The sequence below is a fragment of the Brachyhypopomus gauderio genome, chromosome 14, assembly GCF_052324685.1.
Source record: "Brachyhypopomus gauderio isolate BG-103 chromosome 14, BGAUD_0.2, whole genome shotgun sequence".
Taxonomy (NCBI): Eukaryota; Metazoa; Chordata; class Actinopteri; order Gymnotiformes; family Hypopomidae; genus Brachyhypopomus; species Brachyhypopomus gauderio.
Window position 1 is genome coordinate 7,052,214 of NC_135224.1, and position 16,458 is coordinate 7,068,671.

At 39.3% G+C, this 16,458-nt stretch overlaps 1 protein-coding gene across 1 annotated transcript; it reads right to left on the minus strand.

The window, feature by feature from the left end:
• Positions 1-3,767: 3,767 nt before the first annotated feature.
• Positions 3,768-10,847, minus strand: LOC143475647 (interferon-induced very large GTPase 1-like). Its single transcript, XM_076973526.1, has 4 exons — positions 10,220-10,847; positions 9,708-9,814; positions 9,426-9,492; positions 3,768-9,129 (listed from the first exon to the last, which is right to left on the minus strand). The coding sequence occupies exon 4, from the start codon at positions 8,936-8,938 to the stop codon at positions 4,133-4,135; it is 4,806 nt and encodes a 1,601-aa protein (XP_076829641.1). The 5' UTR covers positions 8,939-9,129; positions 9,426-9,492; positions 9,708-9,814; positions 10,220-10,847; the 3' UTR covers positions 3,768-4,132.
• Positions 10,848-16,458: the final 5,611 nt, after the last annotated feature.

The window sequence follows — 16,458 nt, forward strand, 5'->3', positions numbered from 1 at the left end:
CCAACAGTGAATTGACCTGGAAAGCAGGATCACCATAGACCTCCAGTGGAGGAGCAGGCACTGTAGAATTAGAAGGGCAAACCGTGGAACAGGTTTGAATAGAGAGACATGCAAAGCTGGAGAAATGTGATGACTAGCAATTGAAATTTCAATTTATATAACAAGAGTTTTCTTGAAGGCATTGTAACGTGTCAGTCGAAGGGGCAGAACCAGACATGTTGACCAGGTCTGAAAATCATGAAAGCTAATGGAGTAAGAAGTTGGTGTAATGTCCTCTATTCTTTATGTTCTGGTTCAACCTTTCTTGGCAGCATTGTGGATAGTTTTCTTCTTTTAAGGATGTAAAATGTGTGTGGCTGAGATTTCTAAAATGCCTGGGATCTTCCTTTAATGTTGACATGTGCTTTCTACAGTTGACATACACGTTGCAGCTATTTTTTTATTGCTTTGAACATTCTTTACAGGTTCTGCCTTCTCACATATGATTTGTCAGTTGGTCATTCATGGACATGTAGCCATTGGCTAGAAGGCTTCTCAGTGTGTAACTGTTTTAAATAAATGTAGGGCCAAAGAGGAAACATAAAATTTAGCTTCTCTATGATATTTTGTTTGGTGGCAAAAGTGTAGAGTAACAGACTGTCAGATTTCACATTGATTTTAAAGTTTCAGCTCTGTTTGGATTTATTCGTAACACTTTAACACTTTTCACAGTCATTTGTCATTGTCATTTTTCATTGCCTGCCATTTTACCAAAAAACAAAACAAAAAAAACCATCATTTTCGAAAAAGAGGAAACACATCCTTTATTTCTTATTACATTTATGTTACTGTATGTGCCAGTTCTGAAACTTAAATACTATGTTAAGACATCAATATCAAGAGAACATTTTGATATTGAGATTTTATGTCCACGTTATTAGTAAGATTACCAAAAGTGATCAAAAACAAAAGTAGCGAAAACGGTCATAAGACCAGCACATTAGACAAATATTTCTTGTTATTTTCTGTCATACTGTCACCTAGGGCTACGCCCCCCTCTCTTGGCTGTCACTCCGGTGTCCCTGCTCCTCATATCTGTGTTGCTCCTTGCTTGTTAATCCCGCCTTGCTTGTCTGTTACAATAGATTCCCTCTGTCTGCCACGCCCGTGTCATCATTGTCTTCACCTGTGTCTAGTTTAGTTCCGTGTATTTATAGTCCCTGTGTTTCTCTAGTCGGTGGTCGGTTGTTCTGTTCATTTGCTCAGTCTGTGATTTGCCCTATGTGCGCCGCGATCCTTATGCTATTTGTATTTGTGAGTATTGTTCCTATTCCATCGTGCCTTCATTTTGGTGTTCTCCCCATTGACCTGTTAGCTCTTCTTGTGTGTCTGATCATTCTATTGATCTATCTGTCAAACCTGGATGGCTCACCTGTTATGACCCCTGCCTGTTGTTATGACTATGATTATGGAATTCCCCTTATTAAATCTCGCTCTCCTCAGCATTTGTGTCCGCCTACTCACTCTGCAGCGCGCTACGCGTTACATATACAAAGTATTTTAATTTTTAAACATTTGATTATGGCATAGTTTGTCATCCAAAGAATACACATTGACACATTGATTCATACCCCTGGCAAATTTTGACTTAAATTTACTTTTATTTAACCAGAATGTAACGTTTGTGACGGGCAGGCACGACGCAGATGCAGAATTTAAAGGGGTTTTAATGGAGAGAGTGAAAAACACGACAAAACACAGAAAACAGAGGGAGCTAAGCTGAACGATAGGGAGAGGACGCCAACTACGCGGGTAAGCTAAACTACAGGAAAAATGTAAACGCAAAAACCACAACGGACCGAGAACTATGAAACATACGTAAGGGGAGGTACACAACGAGGGGAACAATGATGTTGGGATAATAGCGTAGACTATGAACTAAACAGACAAAGAAATATAAACTACAAGAGATACCTAAGACGAGGAACATGCACGAAGAAAACACAAGCACGGAACACAGGGGGGGAAACCAAATCAACATACGAAGACTAGAAACGAAACAGAGAGGGTACAAGGGCAAAGGCATGAACAGATTACAAGGCACATCCGAGGAACAATGAGGAACTTACGTACAGAGAATGACCGACACCGGGGCAAAACACGAGGGGGTTTTTATACACGGAAACACGACGGTGGAACAAGACTCAGGTGTACGAGACTGACGACGGGGGCGTGACAGACAGAGGGAGGAACGAATGGGAGCGGGGAGCTAGGCGGGACCAGGGAGGAGGGAGGGGCTGGACGTGACACAGAAATAATATTTTTGACTGGAAAGGACACAGGCATCTCCCAGGAGATAATATGATGATGTACAAGAGGCATCATTGTGGGGAAAAAATATTTCTCAGCTTTTATTCACATTTGAACAAAAAGTGGCATGTCCAAAATTATTCATACCCTTTGAAAACTGTCACAGTATATGGGGGAAAATCTAAAGTTCTATACCATTCCAAATAATCCAAGCTGTTTTAAAGCATCCTAATTATCCTGATTAATTGGGAACAGCTGTTTTAATCAACTCAACAGGAGAAAAACAGCAGCTCTCTGCAGTTGGTTTGTGGACGGTCATGGCTAAGACAAAGGAGCTCACTGAGGACCTGCGGCTGTGCATTGTGGCTGCTCACAAGTCAGGAAAGGGCTATAAAGCCATATCAAAATGTTTTCAAGTTCCAGTGGCTACAGTGCAAAGTATTAATAAAAAATACAAGATGTTCCGCACTGTGGAAAATCTCAGAAGATGTGGTCGGAAGCCAAAAGTGACACCTGTGCTGGCCAGGAGAATAGTGAGAGAGGTGAAGAAAAGTCCAAGGATCACCACCAAGGCCATCCTGGTGAATCTGGGCTCTGCTGGTGGCAACATCTCAAGGCAGACAGTCCAACGGACACTGCACACTGCTGGGTTCCACGGACGCAGACCAAGGAGGACACCACTTCTCCAGAAAAGGCACACAAAAGCCCGCTTGACCTTTGCAAATGCTCATCTGGACAAAGAAGAAGACTTCTGGTGTTGTTTTATGGTCAGACGAAACAAAAATTGAATTGTTTGGCCACAATGATGTGTCCACCATTTGGCGTAAAAACGGAGATGCCTTCAACCCTAAGAACACCATCCCCACTGTCAAACATGGTGGTGGGAACCTAATGTTTTGGGGGTGTTTTTCAGCCAATGGACCAGGGAACTTGTTCGCAGTTAATGGCACCATGAAAAAAGAGCAATACATCAAGATTTTCAATAACATCAGGCAGCCTGCAGAGAAACATGGCCTTGGAAACCAGTGGACATTTCAGCATGACAACGACCAAAAACACACAGCCAAAGTGGTGAAGAAATGGTTAGCAGACAAAAACATTGTTTTGCAGTCCTGACTTGAATCCAATTGAGAATCTGTGGAGGGAGCTAAAGATCAGGGTGATGGCAAGGAGACCCTCCAACCTCAAAGAGTTGGAGCTCATCACTAAAGATGAATGGACAAAAATACCAGTGGAGACATGCAAAAAGCTGGTCAGCAATTACAGGAAGCTTTTGATTGCTGTAATAGCCAATAAAGGCTTTTCTATTAATTATTGAGAAGGGTATGAATAATTTTGGACATGCCATTTTTTGTTCAAATGTGAATAAAAGCTGAGAAATTTTTTTTCTCACAATGATGCCTCTTGTACATCATCGTATTATCTCCTGGGAGATGCCTGTGTCATTTCCAGTCAAAAATATAATTTCTGGTTAAATAAAAGTAAATTTAAGTCAAAATTTGCCAGGGGTATGAATACTTTCGGGCATGACTGTATCAGTTCACTAATTTACTACATGGTGTTACATTCTGTTTTGGTCTCTGCATTATATGGGTATGTGTGAAGTCCTGCTATTCTTTATTCCAGATCCAGTCCTGAATTCTGTTATAAACATTCATATGACACCAGCACTCTTAGAACAACCTTGGCAAACACGTTTTCTCACTTCCACCTGCCTTTGCCTATCAGTTTTCCCATATCTCTAGTCAGGCTTGAGCCGAGATAGTTTTGTAAAAATAAACATACAATGTTCATTTAAAAATCCTCCACTGCTATTTCAGTACACAGTAAACAAGCACAGAGTTCAGTCCATTATATTCAGCTCCTTCAGGGCCTCCATCTTTGTAATTTCTTCCCATTCTTTAGGGATTTCACCACAGCCTTCAAATTTCCCACCATAAAACTCCTCCAGTTGTGCCCTGAAAGTGCAGATGAACCATTTCCAGTAGAGTCCCTCACTTTCATGAACTTCTATATTCCATCTGTCATATGGAGGACCAGCCTGTCTGTACTCCCTGAATGGAACCCACGTTTCAGATTTGACTGAGAAGAATTTGTAAGAGCTTTTGACAACAGAAGTACAGAATTTTAAAAAGAACTGTTTCTCTGTGTTTATTGGGATCTCTGGCCAGTATTCATCAGCAGAATCTGGAGACTTATTACATACATTCCCCAGTACTTGAGGACGATGCAGGTGAACAGAGTGATCGGAGTCATGATCAGGGAGGGTGTTGGTGCACACGGCTTTACAGAATGGACACTGCTCCCAGCATCCACTCATCTGTTTGAACAAAATGTCATCTGGCCTGTTTATGAACCTAAAAAGCATTGGACCAGAGGTAAACTGTTCTGTATGTTTTTTACTTCCCGAGTCAATAGCTAATTTTAAACGCTCTGCAAAATGCTTCTTAAAAAAATCTGGGTCCTGAAGGTCTTCCTTCTCAATATTTTTAAGATCCATCCTTGAAATGGCCATATGTCCGCTAAGTTTGCCACAGAATTCATCAAGCCATGCACTGGCATTTACATTTCCTTGTGTTTCCACCAGCTTCATAGTTGCTAAGTTACTGTTAGATATGATCGGCTTAATAAACGATGACCATGCTGCACTTACCATTCTCTCCATTTTTGTTTTATCACTTAGATACATTTCTGTGTGTTCAGTAATAAACATTTTAAGAACATTTTGTGGTTCATGAATGTACTTGACATACAAATCAAACTCCTCCTTTTCAGCTAAATCTTTCAGTATATAATTTTCCAGTATAGATCTGTTCCCAGTGAAAGCTGGCAGGTTTGACTTCAGATCACCCACAATGTCAATGCAAAGTTTCTTTGTGACTGCATCTTGCACAGCTGTTATCAGGTAATTCACAAGATATCTAACAAAGAATGTCACTGGTGTTGCTCCCCCAAAAACATGTTTAAATAGGTTGAAATATTCCTCCTTCTTGCTGTTAAAATATATTAATGGATCATGCGTTCTAATGAAATTTTCATTCAGTGTTTTGAGGTTCTTAACAGCCTTAATGCAAGCATTGACAGCTATCTGAGCTTTGATGACACCAATGAACTGAATGCCGGATGACTTCTCATATTGTTCTATCATAGAATTGATTTCTGAGACCATGTGATGAATGAAATTATCATTAATGCCAAAATTCTCTTTGTCTCTTTTGGCAAGAATTTGCTCTATGCCGTCTTGGACTCTTTGACTTGCTAATTCAAAAATCATTAATTTCTCTAAACTTCTCAAAAACCTTTTACATGAATCCTTTACAATACCATCCACATTACAGCAAGGTTCTTCTTTTATAGGAAATATTATATTCCAGAATTTCTGGAAACAAATTTCCAAGACTTTTTCAAATTCAGCTTGAATATTTCTTGGATTCTTTTGAGGTTTCTCTGCTGCCACCCTGTTTTCCCATTCTGTCCACATTGTGTTGAATTGTACATAGAGCTCTTCCTCACTAAGTTTTTCTGTCTTTATTTGAGTGGCCAAGTTTTTGCTCTTCTGGAGCAGATCAGCCTCATATTTTCTTTTTCTTTGGTCTAGTTCTAAGCGGTACGTTTTCATGTTAATCAGTTCTCTCTCAATGGCATATGTCTCTTCAATCAGTTCTGTATTCAGAGTTTCTAATCTTTTGTCAATGCTATTTCTCCACTGCACAAGAATCTCAGGGTATTTTTCTTCCCGGAAGTACTTATCAACTTCTCCTTTGATATCTTGGTAGATACTGTCAAAGTCCTGTTTGAATTGCCCTGTTGGTGTGTCATGAGACTCATTGCTAATAATCTTGTAGTGCAGAGTGTTCTGTGTCTCAAGGGCATGTTTTCTCAGTTTCCATGACCATTTTCCATAGTGTTCCTCTAACTGTGAGTACACCATATATTGCAGTGCATTCTTGAAATGGAAAACAAAGTTTTCTTTCATGAGTGCGTTCCACAGATGCTGAATCCGTGTTTTGAGTTCCGAGATCAAAGGAAGTTTACAGCCGTCCTGCTTTTCTGCAATGGACAGCAGCTTTGTTTTCAGTTCCTGAGCATTCTGAGTATAGGAGGGGTTTGGAGGAGCCATAGGAGGATCTCCATCAAAATAATTCTTGAAGTAAAATACATGTGTCTCTGCATCAAACTGTATTATATCACTGAAGCCAGTGACCTCCCTATCTTCAGCCTGTGCAGCTATTTTTGACATTTCATCTAGTTTTGAAATCAGTTGTCTTCTCCCTTCTTGAGTTTTATCTTTTGCAGCAGTCTCTGTAATATTCTGCTGAACAAGAAAACAACGTGGTTTTATTTCTACTGACGCCATTCTCAAAAAGGCTTGGAAACATATGGGCAGGATGTTTTGGATTTCAGCTGTATTTTCTCCCATGACATTAATTATAGTGACATCCCCAAGACCAACTACAAAAGTGGCCAGTTCATTATCATGAGTTAATGATGCATCAGCCTCCACAGATTGCAGGCCCTCTGTGTCCACAAGTAAGACATAATCAAAGTGTAGCTGGTCTCTAAGCTCTTCATGTACGGGGACTAACTGCATGTAAGCCCCTTTTGTGCACCGACCAGCACTTACAGCAAACTGGAGACCAAACATGACATTCAGTAATGTAGATTTCCCAGAACTTTGCAACCCAAGGACAGATATTACAAACACTCTTTGGTCTCCAATATTCTGAATAAGGTTGTCTAGGACAGCACTGATCCATTTCAACGGAATATGGTTAGCATCCCCATCTAACAGCTCTATGGCAAGTCCTGACATCATGATTTCAGCACCGAATTCAGGGAGCCTGTCTACCTCAAAACCACACACAGCTCTGATTTCTTGAGAAGAGCAAACAGCTTCATATATTTGTGCAATTTCCCGCATGATGTGATGGACCTTGAAAGAAGCAGATTTGATCATCTTAGATATTACCTTAAGGTCATACATTAACTGAACTTTTATATCCTCTTCTGTTGTATGTTTCCTGGAATCTGTCCATGTTGTGTGGTATTGTTCCTGAAGATCAGTCACCACACCAGTGAAGGCATCATCCAGAAATTTCTTGAGCCAGTTCAACATGGCTATTCTCTCATTAGTTTCTGTCCTGGCCAATGCATACTTACAGAACTGCGCCATGAATTTATTCAAATTCCGTGATTCTTTTTGTTGTGCTTTGCGAATTTTATTTTTCTTTGAATCAACTTTAGTGATTTGCTGGTCAATACTCATATCTCTTCTGCTCTGTAATCGGTGAACCTCTTTATCATATTTGCTCCACTTATTCCAGTGCTCACCCTGCAGTGGTAGGTACTCATCTTTAAGACGTAACAACTTGTCACGGCACGTCTTTACTTCTCTATCTATTCCCAAAATATCCATGAGATGTTTTGCTCTCTGTTGTCCAACCCATATTGCTTTACTTTCTGTGATAGTGATGAGTCCACTGTTTATTGCTGTGTCTATATAACACTTTAAACTTTGCACATCATTCTGTTTGTGGAGAGCGCATGTAACTTTGGAGACAATTTCTCTTTTCAGTTCAGCATCATTTCTGTTCTTAGCAGCAATTCTATTGTCACTGCTTGATGTCACATGTTCCACACCAGTGAATAAGAAGATCAAGGGAATCTTGGTCTCTTGTAGTCTCATTACCATCTCCACTATCTCAGGTTCCCGATGGTCTTCTGGAAGCAAAACAACAATGACTGAGCTTATTCTCTGTATGAACTCTAGCTGTCCTGGATATTTGTTGGCATCTCCATGGAGGTTGATTAAAGACACACATTCCTGGAAGATACAGTCTTTACTCCCACCTGGACAATACCAGGAAATCTCTGTAACACCATCCAAAAGTAGGCGAGTTTTTGTGTTTCCATCACAGTGTCGGCTGAAAAATGCTGGGAGCTTGTTGTCATTCAGGATATAATTCATAATCTGAGATTTTGAAATTTTGGAGGTCCCAACTCTAATGAAGGACACAACTCGAACACAAGAGCTTAATATATATTCGATTACATGTTGTACTGTTCCTGTTTGACTATATGAAGCCCATGTTTTTTTAATCTGTTGAAGTGCATAAAGAGGAACCTCTATTTGTCCTGTAGAGAGATTGGGTACCAGTAGAGGAAGAGCAAACTGACATGCTGACAGTTTACTAATGAAACGCTCTCGTGCAAAATCATCAGTGCAGTGGAAAACTGCCATGTGAACATCCATAGGGTGGATGAGAGTCTTCTCATCAGCACCTTCGTTTATTTCTTCTCCAAAACTGAAGAAATCATCCTCATTTGCACTTGTGATTGTGCACTCCTCCTTAGCATGTACACAACGGTCATATCTACATTTCACATCCAACATCATGAGTTTGTTAACAAAATATCGCCAAAGCTCACTGTCTGTTCCAGGTTGATTGTTGGTTAATGACAAAGAGTTTATGGAAAGAAGATCAGCCACTGTAATTTTGTGTGGATATAAGCTACAAAGGCCCAATTTTAAAAAAATAAACTGACATGCCTTTGGTAGCCCAGAATGCATATCAGGAGAACTTTGCATTTCATCTCCTCTTTGAGGGTCTGGGGCATTTGACCCAGTGCATTGGAGGGCATTTGACATTTTGATGGTAGTGACAGTTTGCCCAATTCCAACAATTCCTTTTTTCTCTAGTTTGAAGATGCTGATCTTCAAAATCCTCTGATATTTGTGACACTCTTAGTGGATTTGTGCCCAAAAAGAAGATTCAATTTCTGCAGGTCAATGTTCTTCCTCTACATGAGTCTGGGGTTTCATCTCTGCTTCAATCCTCCCTACAAATTTAAACAGTGGCTTTAAATTAATATACTGCAATTTAAATTGTGAAATAAAATACAAATAATTATTTACATTCAACCACATTGTTTTTCTTGATTTATTGTACAATTGAATAATAAATAGCAGATATATTAATAATAAACAGTAGATAAGTGAATATATTCCCAAAAAATATATTAAATTTCACTGCATGACATCCACAAAGACTCAATACATGTAAAAAGAAATAACTATGGAAGACTGATGGTCTTTAAATAAAAAGGGAATATCATTGCAAAGTATTCCACATTACCATGGTCTCTGGAGTTTTGTCTACTTTTTTTCTCCTCAGAACTGTTCTCCTGCATGATCTTGTAAAACTAAACACATAGGGTATCATGATTATAAAACCACCTATGGTAACACATCAAGGAATGTGTTGAACATTATCAAAGAATGTTCATTAACCAAACCACCAAAGTTTAACAGTTTATTTTATTTTATTTTTTTTTTATTATTATTATTAATTTATTTATTTATTTATTTTAACAGTTTTTGGTTATATAACACTCTGGCAGTTTTTAGATAAACATACCTTTAATTCCTCAATTTATTCTGAGGTGTTCTGGTTAGAGCTGAGAGGGATGGAAGCAGGTCCATAACTTCATGATTCATGGATGGAGATTATTGATGGTCCTTTTTCTGGGTGAAACATCACAATAAGATTTTTAAACTCTTAACGCTTTATATGAAGCTTAAGCAAACCTGACACACAAGAACTGGGTGTGGCTTTAACAATAAGAGGCAACGTAAAAAAAAATCCCCAACACGATACCTAGTGTTGACCAAACTGGATACACAGGTACCAGGTGTAACTCAAAGCCAACAAACGTATGATGAGTTTACAAGACACAATCTTAAATATAAATATAATAAAATTATGTCTGAGTTCATAGTCATGCTTACCTGCAAATTAGTGATGACAATATAAAGTTATTTTCAACAACATACATTTCATCATACATCTTCATACAACAACATACATTTCATAATATGTTATGTTTTAATAGCATCTCGTTATCATTTTCTTCGTGTAGCTAAACTCACTGTAACGAGGCACCCCCGAACACGGTGGTGTCGCGCTGGTTTCGAGGAGTGTAGGACTCAAGTGCAAACCCACTAAAAGCAAAAGGCAAAAAACAGCCAAACTGAAACCTCCGCGACTGCGGGAAAACGAAAACAAAAAAACCCAGGTGGAACAACAGAAGAACTACACGGAGAAACTCGACGTGAGTATAGACCAGGTAAGTAAACAAACAAAAACACGCGGAAGGGAATACAACGCGTCTTAAGAAAAAACGGGAAAACGAAAATCACATGGAGAACGGCTCAACATGTCAAAAGGAGAAATAAAATAGATGAAGCTTAGGTAGGCAAGACCTAAGCTTCTACCAGGATACCTGTCAGCCTGTCCACCAGAACACTGGTAGACAAACCGACATAGAACAGAGAGGGAAGAAACAAACAGTAGTGATGGGACATCTGAAGCTAGGCTTCGAAGCGTGTACCGAGTAAAAAGGGGCGTGTCCGATGAAGCCCCGCTTCGGAGCTTGTGTTAGATTGAGCAAAATCACGTGATCAGCAACAAACGAGGCCTCGCATTACATCGGCCACGTCATTGCTTCATTTTGCGTATCGTTTTTCTAAATAAAAGCGCTATGAACCCTGTTGCTTCCTGTTGTAGTAGGTGGTTAAATTTAAAATCTGGAACGTTCTAAATTCTTTTTGTTTGATCAGGATGTACATCAGATTCACACATCAAAAACAGACTAAAAACCATTGGAAGAGGCAAACCTTATTTGTAATGTTAAAAACATTTTACATTTGGCAGACGCCCTCATCCAGAGCGACTTACATTTTATCTCATTTTTATATAAGTGAACAATTGAGGGTTAAGGGGCGCCTCAGTCATGGCCTCAGGTCTGGGAATCGAACCCACGACCCTCCGGTTACAAGACCAGTTCCATAACCACTTCCCTTCCCTAACCACCAGGCCATGACTACCAAACCAGATCTAGAACCCCCAAGAAGCAATTATTTAAAACACATTTTGTTTTTTTTTAAATCAGTTTCTAACTCAAAATATTCAGTCTGCCTCAACAACCACTCAATTCCCAATATAGTAAAGTACAACATATCTTCATTGTCAAATACGTTCATGACATACAAGAAAACCCAACACAACCACTAATGGTCAAGGATTAGATTGGCTACAAATCATTTTAATAATTAAAACATGACAATTAAGTATGATTTAATTGATTCTCCTGTTACTAAACATGAGTTTGATGGAAACTTTGTGACAATATTGCATTTACAAATTTTTGAAAGTATGATCCAACTGAATGACGAGGCTGTTACAGTTTCACCAGCAGATGTCACTAGTGAGTGATGAATGAAGCCTCGAGTAATGAACCTTTTTGCAAAGCAAAGGGTTGGAAAGCTTCATTGCTTCAAGAGGCTTCATTTGCCCATCACTAACTATGGAAGTTATTCTGTGTCAATATTCAAATGAAAATGTAATACGTATTTGCATTTACATGTTCCACTCATACAAGCAACTTTGAGCTCAAAATTCAAATTCAAATGCAATAATTCCATTTACATTTGCAATGTGATAGACGTCTATTCATATTTCATTTACACATACATTTTGATGCTTTATTTGTGTCTTTATTGAAATGAAAAAAAAATTTCCCGATTTGAATTATCAAGTTCATGTGATCATGCAAAGGTTGTATCAAAATTATAATTAAAATGCTATTCGCTTAATATGCTTTGCATTTCGTGATAACACGTTTGAAACGTAATTTTCAACCTCACCACCACGCTAAAAAGATGTCAATATTCAAACGTTAATGGAGAAATAGCGCCACCCCTGTTTGCAATAACATTACGATACCAACAGCGCTAAAACTGTGTCAAAATGCATCTTGAAAGTGCAATCCGAGCAGATTGCATTTTCATTTCCATGGTCTTCCACTATAGTCAAATTAGATTCCACGGTTTCACTTTATTCAGCCAATCAGGTTCCACAGCTTTCCACAGCGGGCAGCCAATCAGGACGGGACTACAGCGCAGCAGTACAGGCGAGTTTTTTTTAGACATGGTCACAGAAGCGCTCATTAGATTAATTCAAAGGGTAGCAGACGAGTCCTTATGGTGAATTTACACTACATTAGTGTGAAAGTTTAATCGATCAAGTGGCAGACATATCAGCCTTATCTGGCGCTGATGTGACTGTTATTGCCAAATTGAGCGCTGTGGCAGAGCAACTGTGTGCCTCAAACTACGGCGGTACAACGGCCGACCTCCGTGAAGCGTCTCGTGTGATCAGAAACAGAAAACCATTTCTGCTGGTCAATGCTGGTTTATTTAAATAAACATTTGTGCTGTCGTATTTTTAAAGTTATAAAGCGGTAATGCCTCGATGAGTGATGTTATCTAGAATCCCCCAGCGTCCCTGTTTAGTGTGGTTAATGCCACAGACGCGGCATAATTACCTGAACCCACAGGTAATCCTCTACCAAGCTTTGATCTTTAACGTACTTGTAATCATGACGCGAGCAGAAATTTTAGAAGCGAGCAAAAAACTGAAACGCGCACTGAAAACAGGGAAGTGAGCGCACTTAACAGCGCTCGGTTTTCTTGATTTTGCGTGCTCAGTGTGTCTGACTTGCTTGATTGAATCTTATCTTTGCGCTCTCATATTAAAGATCGCAATCTCACTCCACATTGTGGGTTCATAGATTGCCCTTGTTTGAGTCGAGTGGTCCTTATGTTTTCATGCCTTGGTAAGTCCTTAGTATAAGCTTCCGTTGTCTACGTTTCATGCCTTTCCCTAGTCTCAGACTATACCTTTGGGGTTCATAGATTGTGTTTGTTTAATCGAGTGTTCAGTGTACGTTTTTATTCTTTGGTCTGTCTTTCGTACGAGTTCTTTTCCTCTACGTTATAGTTTGCACCTTATGCCCGGTTCACACTACACGATTTTAGGCTGGTTTTTCAGTCGCCGACTGTTTTTTGTAGATCGCCGACAGAAACTGTGGTCGGAGGCAAATCGGCGATCACTCGTCGCTCGCTCAGTGTAGTGTGAACTGCTGAAAGACGCTCGCCGAGTGGTCGCCGACTCATCGCAGACGACCGGCAGATATCTAGCATGTTTAATATCTAGCGTGTTTAATATCTAGCCCAGTCGGCGACTGAGAGTCGGCAGCAGCGTCTAACTACAGCCAATGTGAACGCGGAGAGAGAACCGCGGCACCGCTGAAGATATCTCTGAGAATGTAAAAAACTTTCAAGAATGCTTTCAAAACAGTAACCCAGCAAACACACAAAATCCTCACCTTTCTTACAACTTTACTACAACACTGTTTAAGTTATTGTGACAGCACTGGAGAAATAGTGCGATTGATTATAACTATGTTCACTGCAACGGAGAGATGAAATAATTCTGGCAACTTGGGACTATGGGACTAAAATAATAATAATAACGTGGAGTACATGTACATTGTTTTATTCTTTATGTGGTGTTGCTGGTTTTCACGAGAGTTTCGTTTTCGTGTTCTCGTGTTTTTGGACGGCAACCAGATGAGTCGGCGATTCCCCAGTCGTGTAATTCGTGAGTCCGCGTCACCGATCAGTCATGTAGTGTGAAAGCCACAACAACTGAAAGACTCGCGATTACAGCACAACCAGTGTAGTGCGAACGGCACAAAAACCTGACGACTGAAAAGTCGTGCAGTGTGAACCAGGCATTAGGGATCATAAATCAAGACCAAAAACTCGCCTGTACTGCAGAGCCAGAAACTATATGGCTCTGTGCTGAGCGTGCTTTAGTCCCGTCCTGATTGGCTCCCTGAGGTGGAAAGGGGAACCCGATTGGCTGAATAAAGTGGAGGGAGGTGGAATCTGATTGGAAGGCTGATGGGAGTGGAAGACCATGGAAATGAAAATGCAATCTGCTCGGATTGCATTTTCAAGATGCATTTTGACACAGTTTTAGCGCTGTTGGTATCGTAATGTTATTGCAAACAGGGGGTGGCGCTATTTCTCCATTAAGGTTTGAATATTGACATCTTTTTAGCGTGGTGGTGAGGTTGAAAATTACGTTTCAAACGTGTTATCACGAAATGCAAAGCATATTAAGCGAATAGCATTTTAATTATAATTTTGATACAACCTTTGCATGATCACATGAACTTGATAATTCAAATCGGGAAATACATTTTCATTTCAATAAAGACACATATAAAGCATCAAAATGTATGTGTAAATGAAATGTGAATGGATGTCCATCACATTGCAAATGTAAATGGAGTTATTGCATTTGAATTAGAATTTTGAGCTCAAAGTTGCTTGTATGAGTGGAACAATTGCAAATGAAAATGGAGTTATTGCATTTGAATTTGAATTTTGAGCTCAAAGTTGCTTGTATGAGTAGAACATGTAAATGCAAATGCGCATTACATTTTCATTTTAATATTGAGACAGAAAAACTTCCATAACTAACAAACAGAACGTACGAGAGACAAAACCTGGGAACACTCAGGGGAGAAACAGAAGTAAACAGAGAAACGTAGCAACTGCACAAAGGCAAGAGTAACTGGCTTAGGCTGCGAGCGTGAATACAACTAACAACTTCAACAAAGGACTGCTGAAGTTGCTCGCCTTAAGTAGGCTGCAAACACCTGCAGCCTATTGTGCCTGATTGCCCCCAGGTCTAGCTCGCGGGTTCCTCCTTGTGGCGACCGGAGGAACTGTCCTGGGTCCAACCCTGACACTCACTGTGGCTGCACCAGGATCTGGTTAGAGGGACTGTTTGTTTTAGATATTCATCCTATTTACACTGTAAACAAATTAACATAAAACATTTGTTGGAATATGAATTGACAGATTGGTTGAACATATTACTTCAGCTTAGTCATAATATTGAATCTAGTGCATTTTAATAACCTTTAGTCTTACTAAAACATTGGGACGAGTTGGGAGAAATTTTATATTTCCATTTTGCATGTTAAAATGCTCAAGTAGTGTTAATGGTCTACAATAGTGTCATAGTTTAAAGTTGGGGTTCAAAGACAGGACAACGTTACAAAGAAGAGTTTATTGAATAGAAAAACCAACAAACCAAAACCAACCTAAACAGGAAGAAAACCATGTAGAAGGAATACAACAAAACTCAATAAGAACAACCAAAACAGAGAAAACCAATGCAGAAATCCTAAACACACAACTGATGAAGGCAACCAAGGAGTCTTCACAAAGCTTCTTTCTGAACACCTGGTGCTGCATCATATGGGCAGGGCTTGGGCAGAACCCTCTCAATTCCTAAGATGGGAGAGACGAGCTGGGTACTGTCACAGAAATTAATGCGAATACCATTTATAAAATGTTCCCATGGGTTCAAGGCAACACAAGGTCCTTTACAAATAAAACTATAAAGAATGCTGAATTTATATACAAAGTAGAGTCATATGTCTTATGTTAATCTCCCAAAATTAAGGTGATTTGTGCATCTGATTGAGGTTTATCTGCGCTGAAATCAGCTCATCAGCAGAGGAGATGAGAAGTGCAACGATAGAGTACAACTCCACATAGTCTTACTGACTGCAAACATGTCAGAATCGAAATGCTTAAACTTTATTTAAAAATTGCTACATTGAAAATTGGTCTGGAAACTGATTCCAGTTATGTCCAGCATAAACGTCAAGTGCTGCTTTACCATGTTTGGTTTGAATGCTGAGGTCTACAAGCTGACTTGTATCCATAGATCTTAGAGACCTCTCTTGTATTTAGTTACAACTAGATATGATATAACTAAATTGAAGACAGTATAGAAGTAAGTAAGTCCTCTGTTCTTTTTTCCTGGTTAATCCTCTTTTTGGGAAGTATAGTTAGGTGCCCATTATAGTAGTTAACCTTGCTGGAAGTAAAAGCATAGTTCATATAGGACTTCCTGGAACATCAGACCACTGTACTTGTATTCTTAAAATGAATAAAATGATGAATTAACCAATTGTTTTGGTGATTGATTTGATGAGTGAAGGTGAAAACAGTCTATTTGAATTCCCAGAATTAAATTTTAATTCCTGTCTCTGAATAGGTAATCTCTTTTTAGATTCCTTAATTTAAGATGTGCACACATTTTAGAATGCTTCTCTCTGCCAAATATCTTAACTTTTGTTTTGTTTTTAATGTGTTTTTGAATTTGTTGAATTCTATCTGTTTTTGTTGTTTGAGTGTGAAATTGTAATTGAAATCATTGGCCTGCTGACCACCACCAT

Excerpts from the sequence above, each read along its gene's own strand:
- LOC143475647 (XM_076973526.1), bottom strand. The coding sequence starts at position 8,938 with ATGTCAAATGCCCTCCAATGCACTGGGTCAAATGCCCCAGACCCTCAA.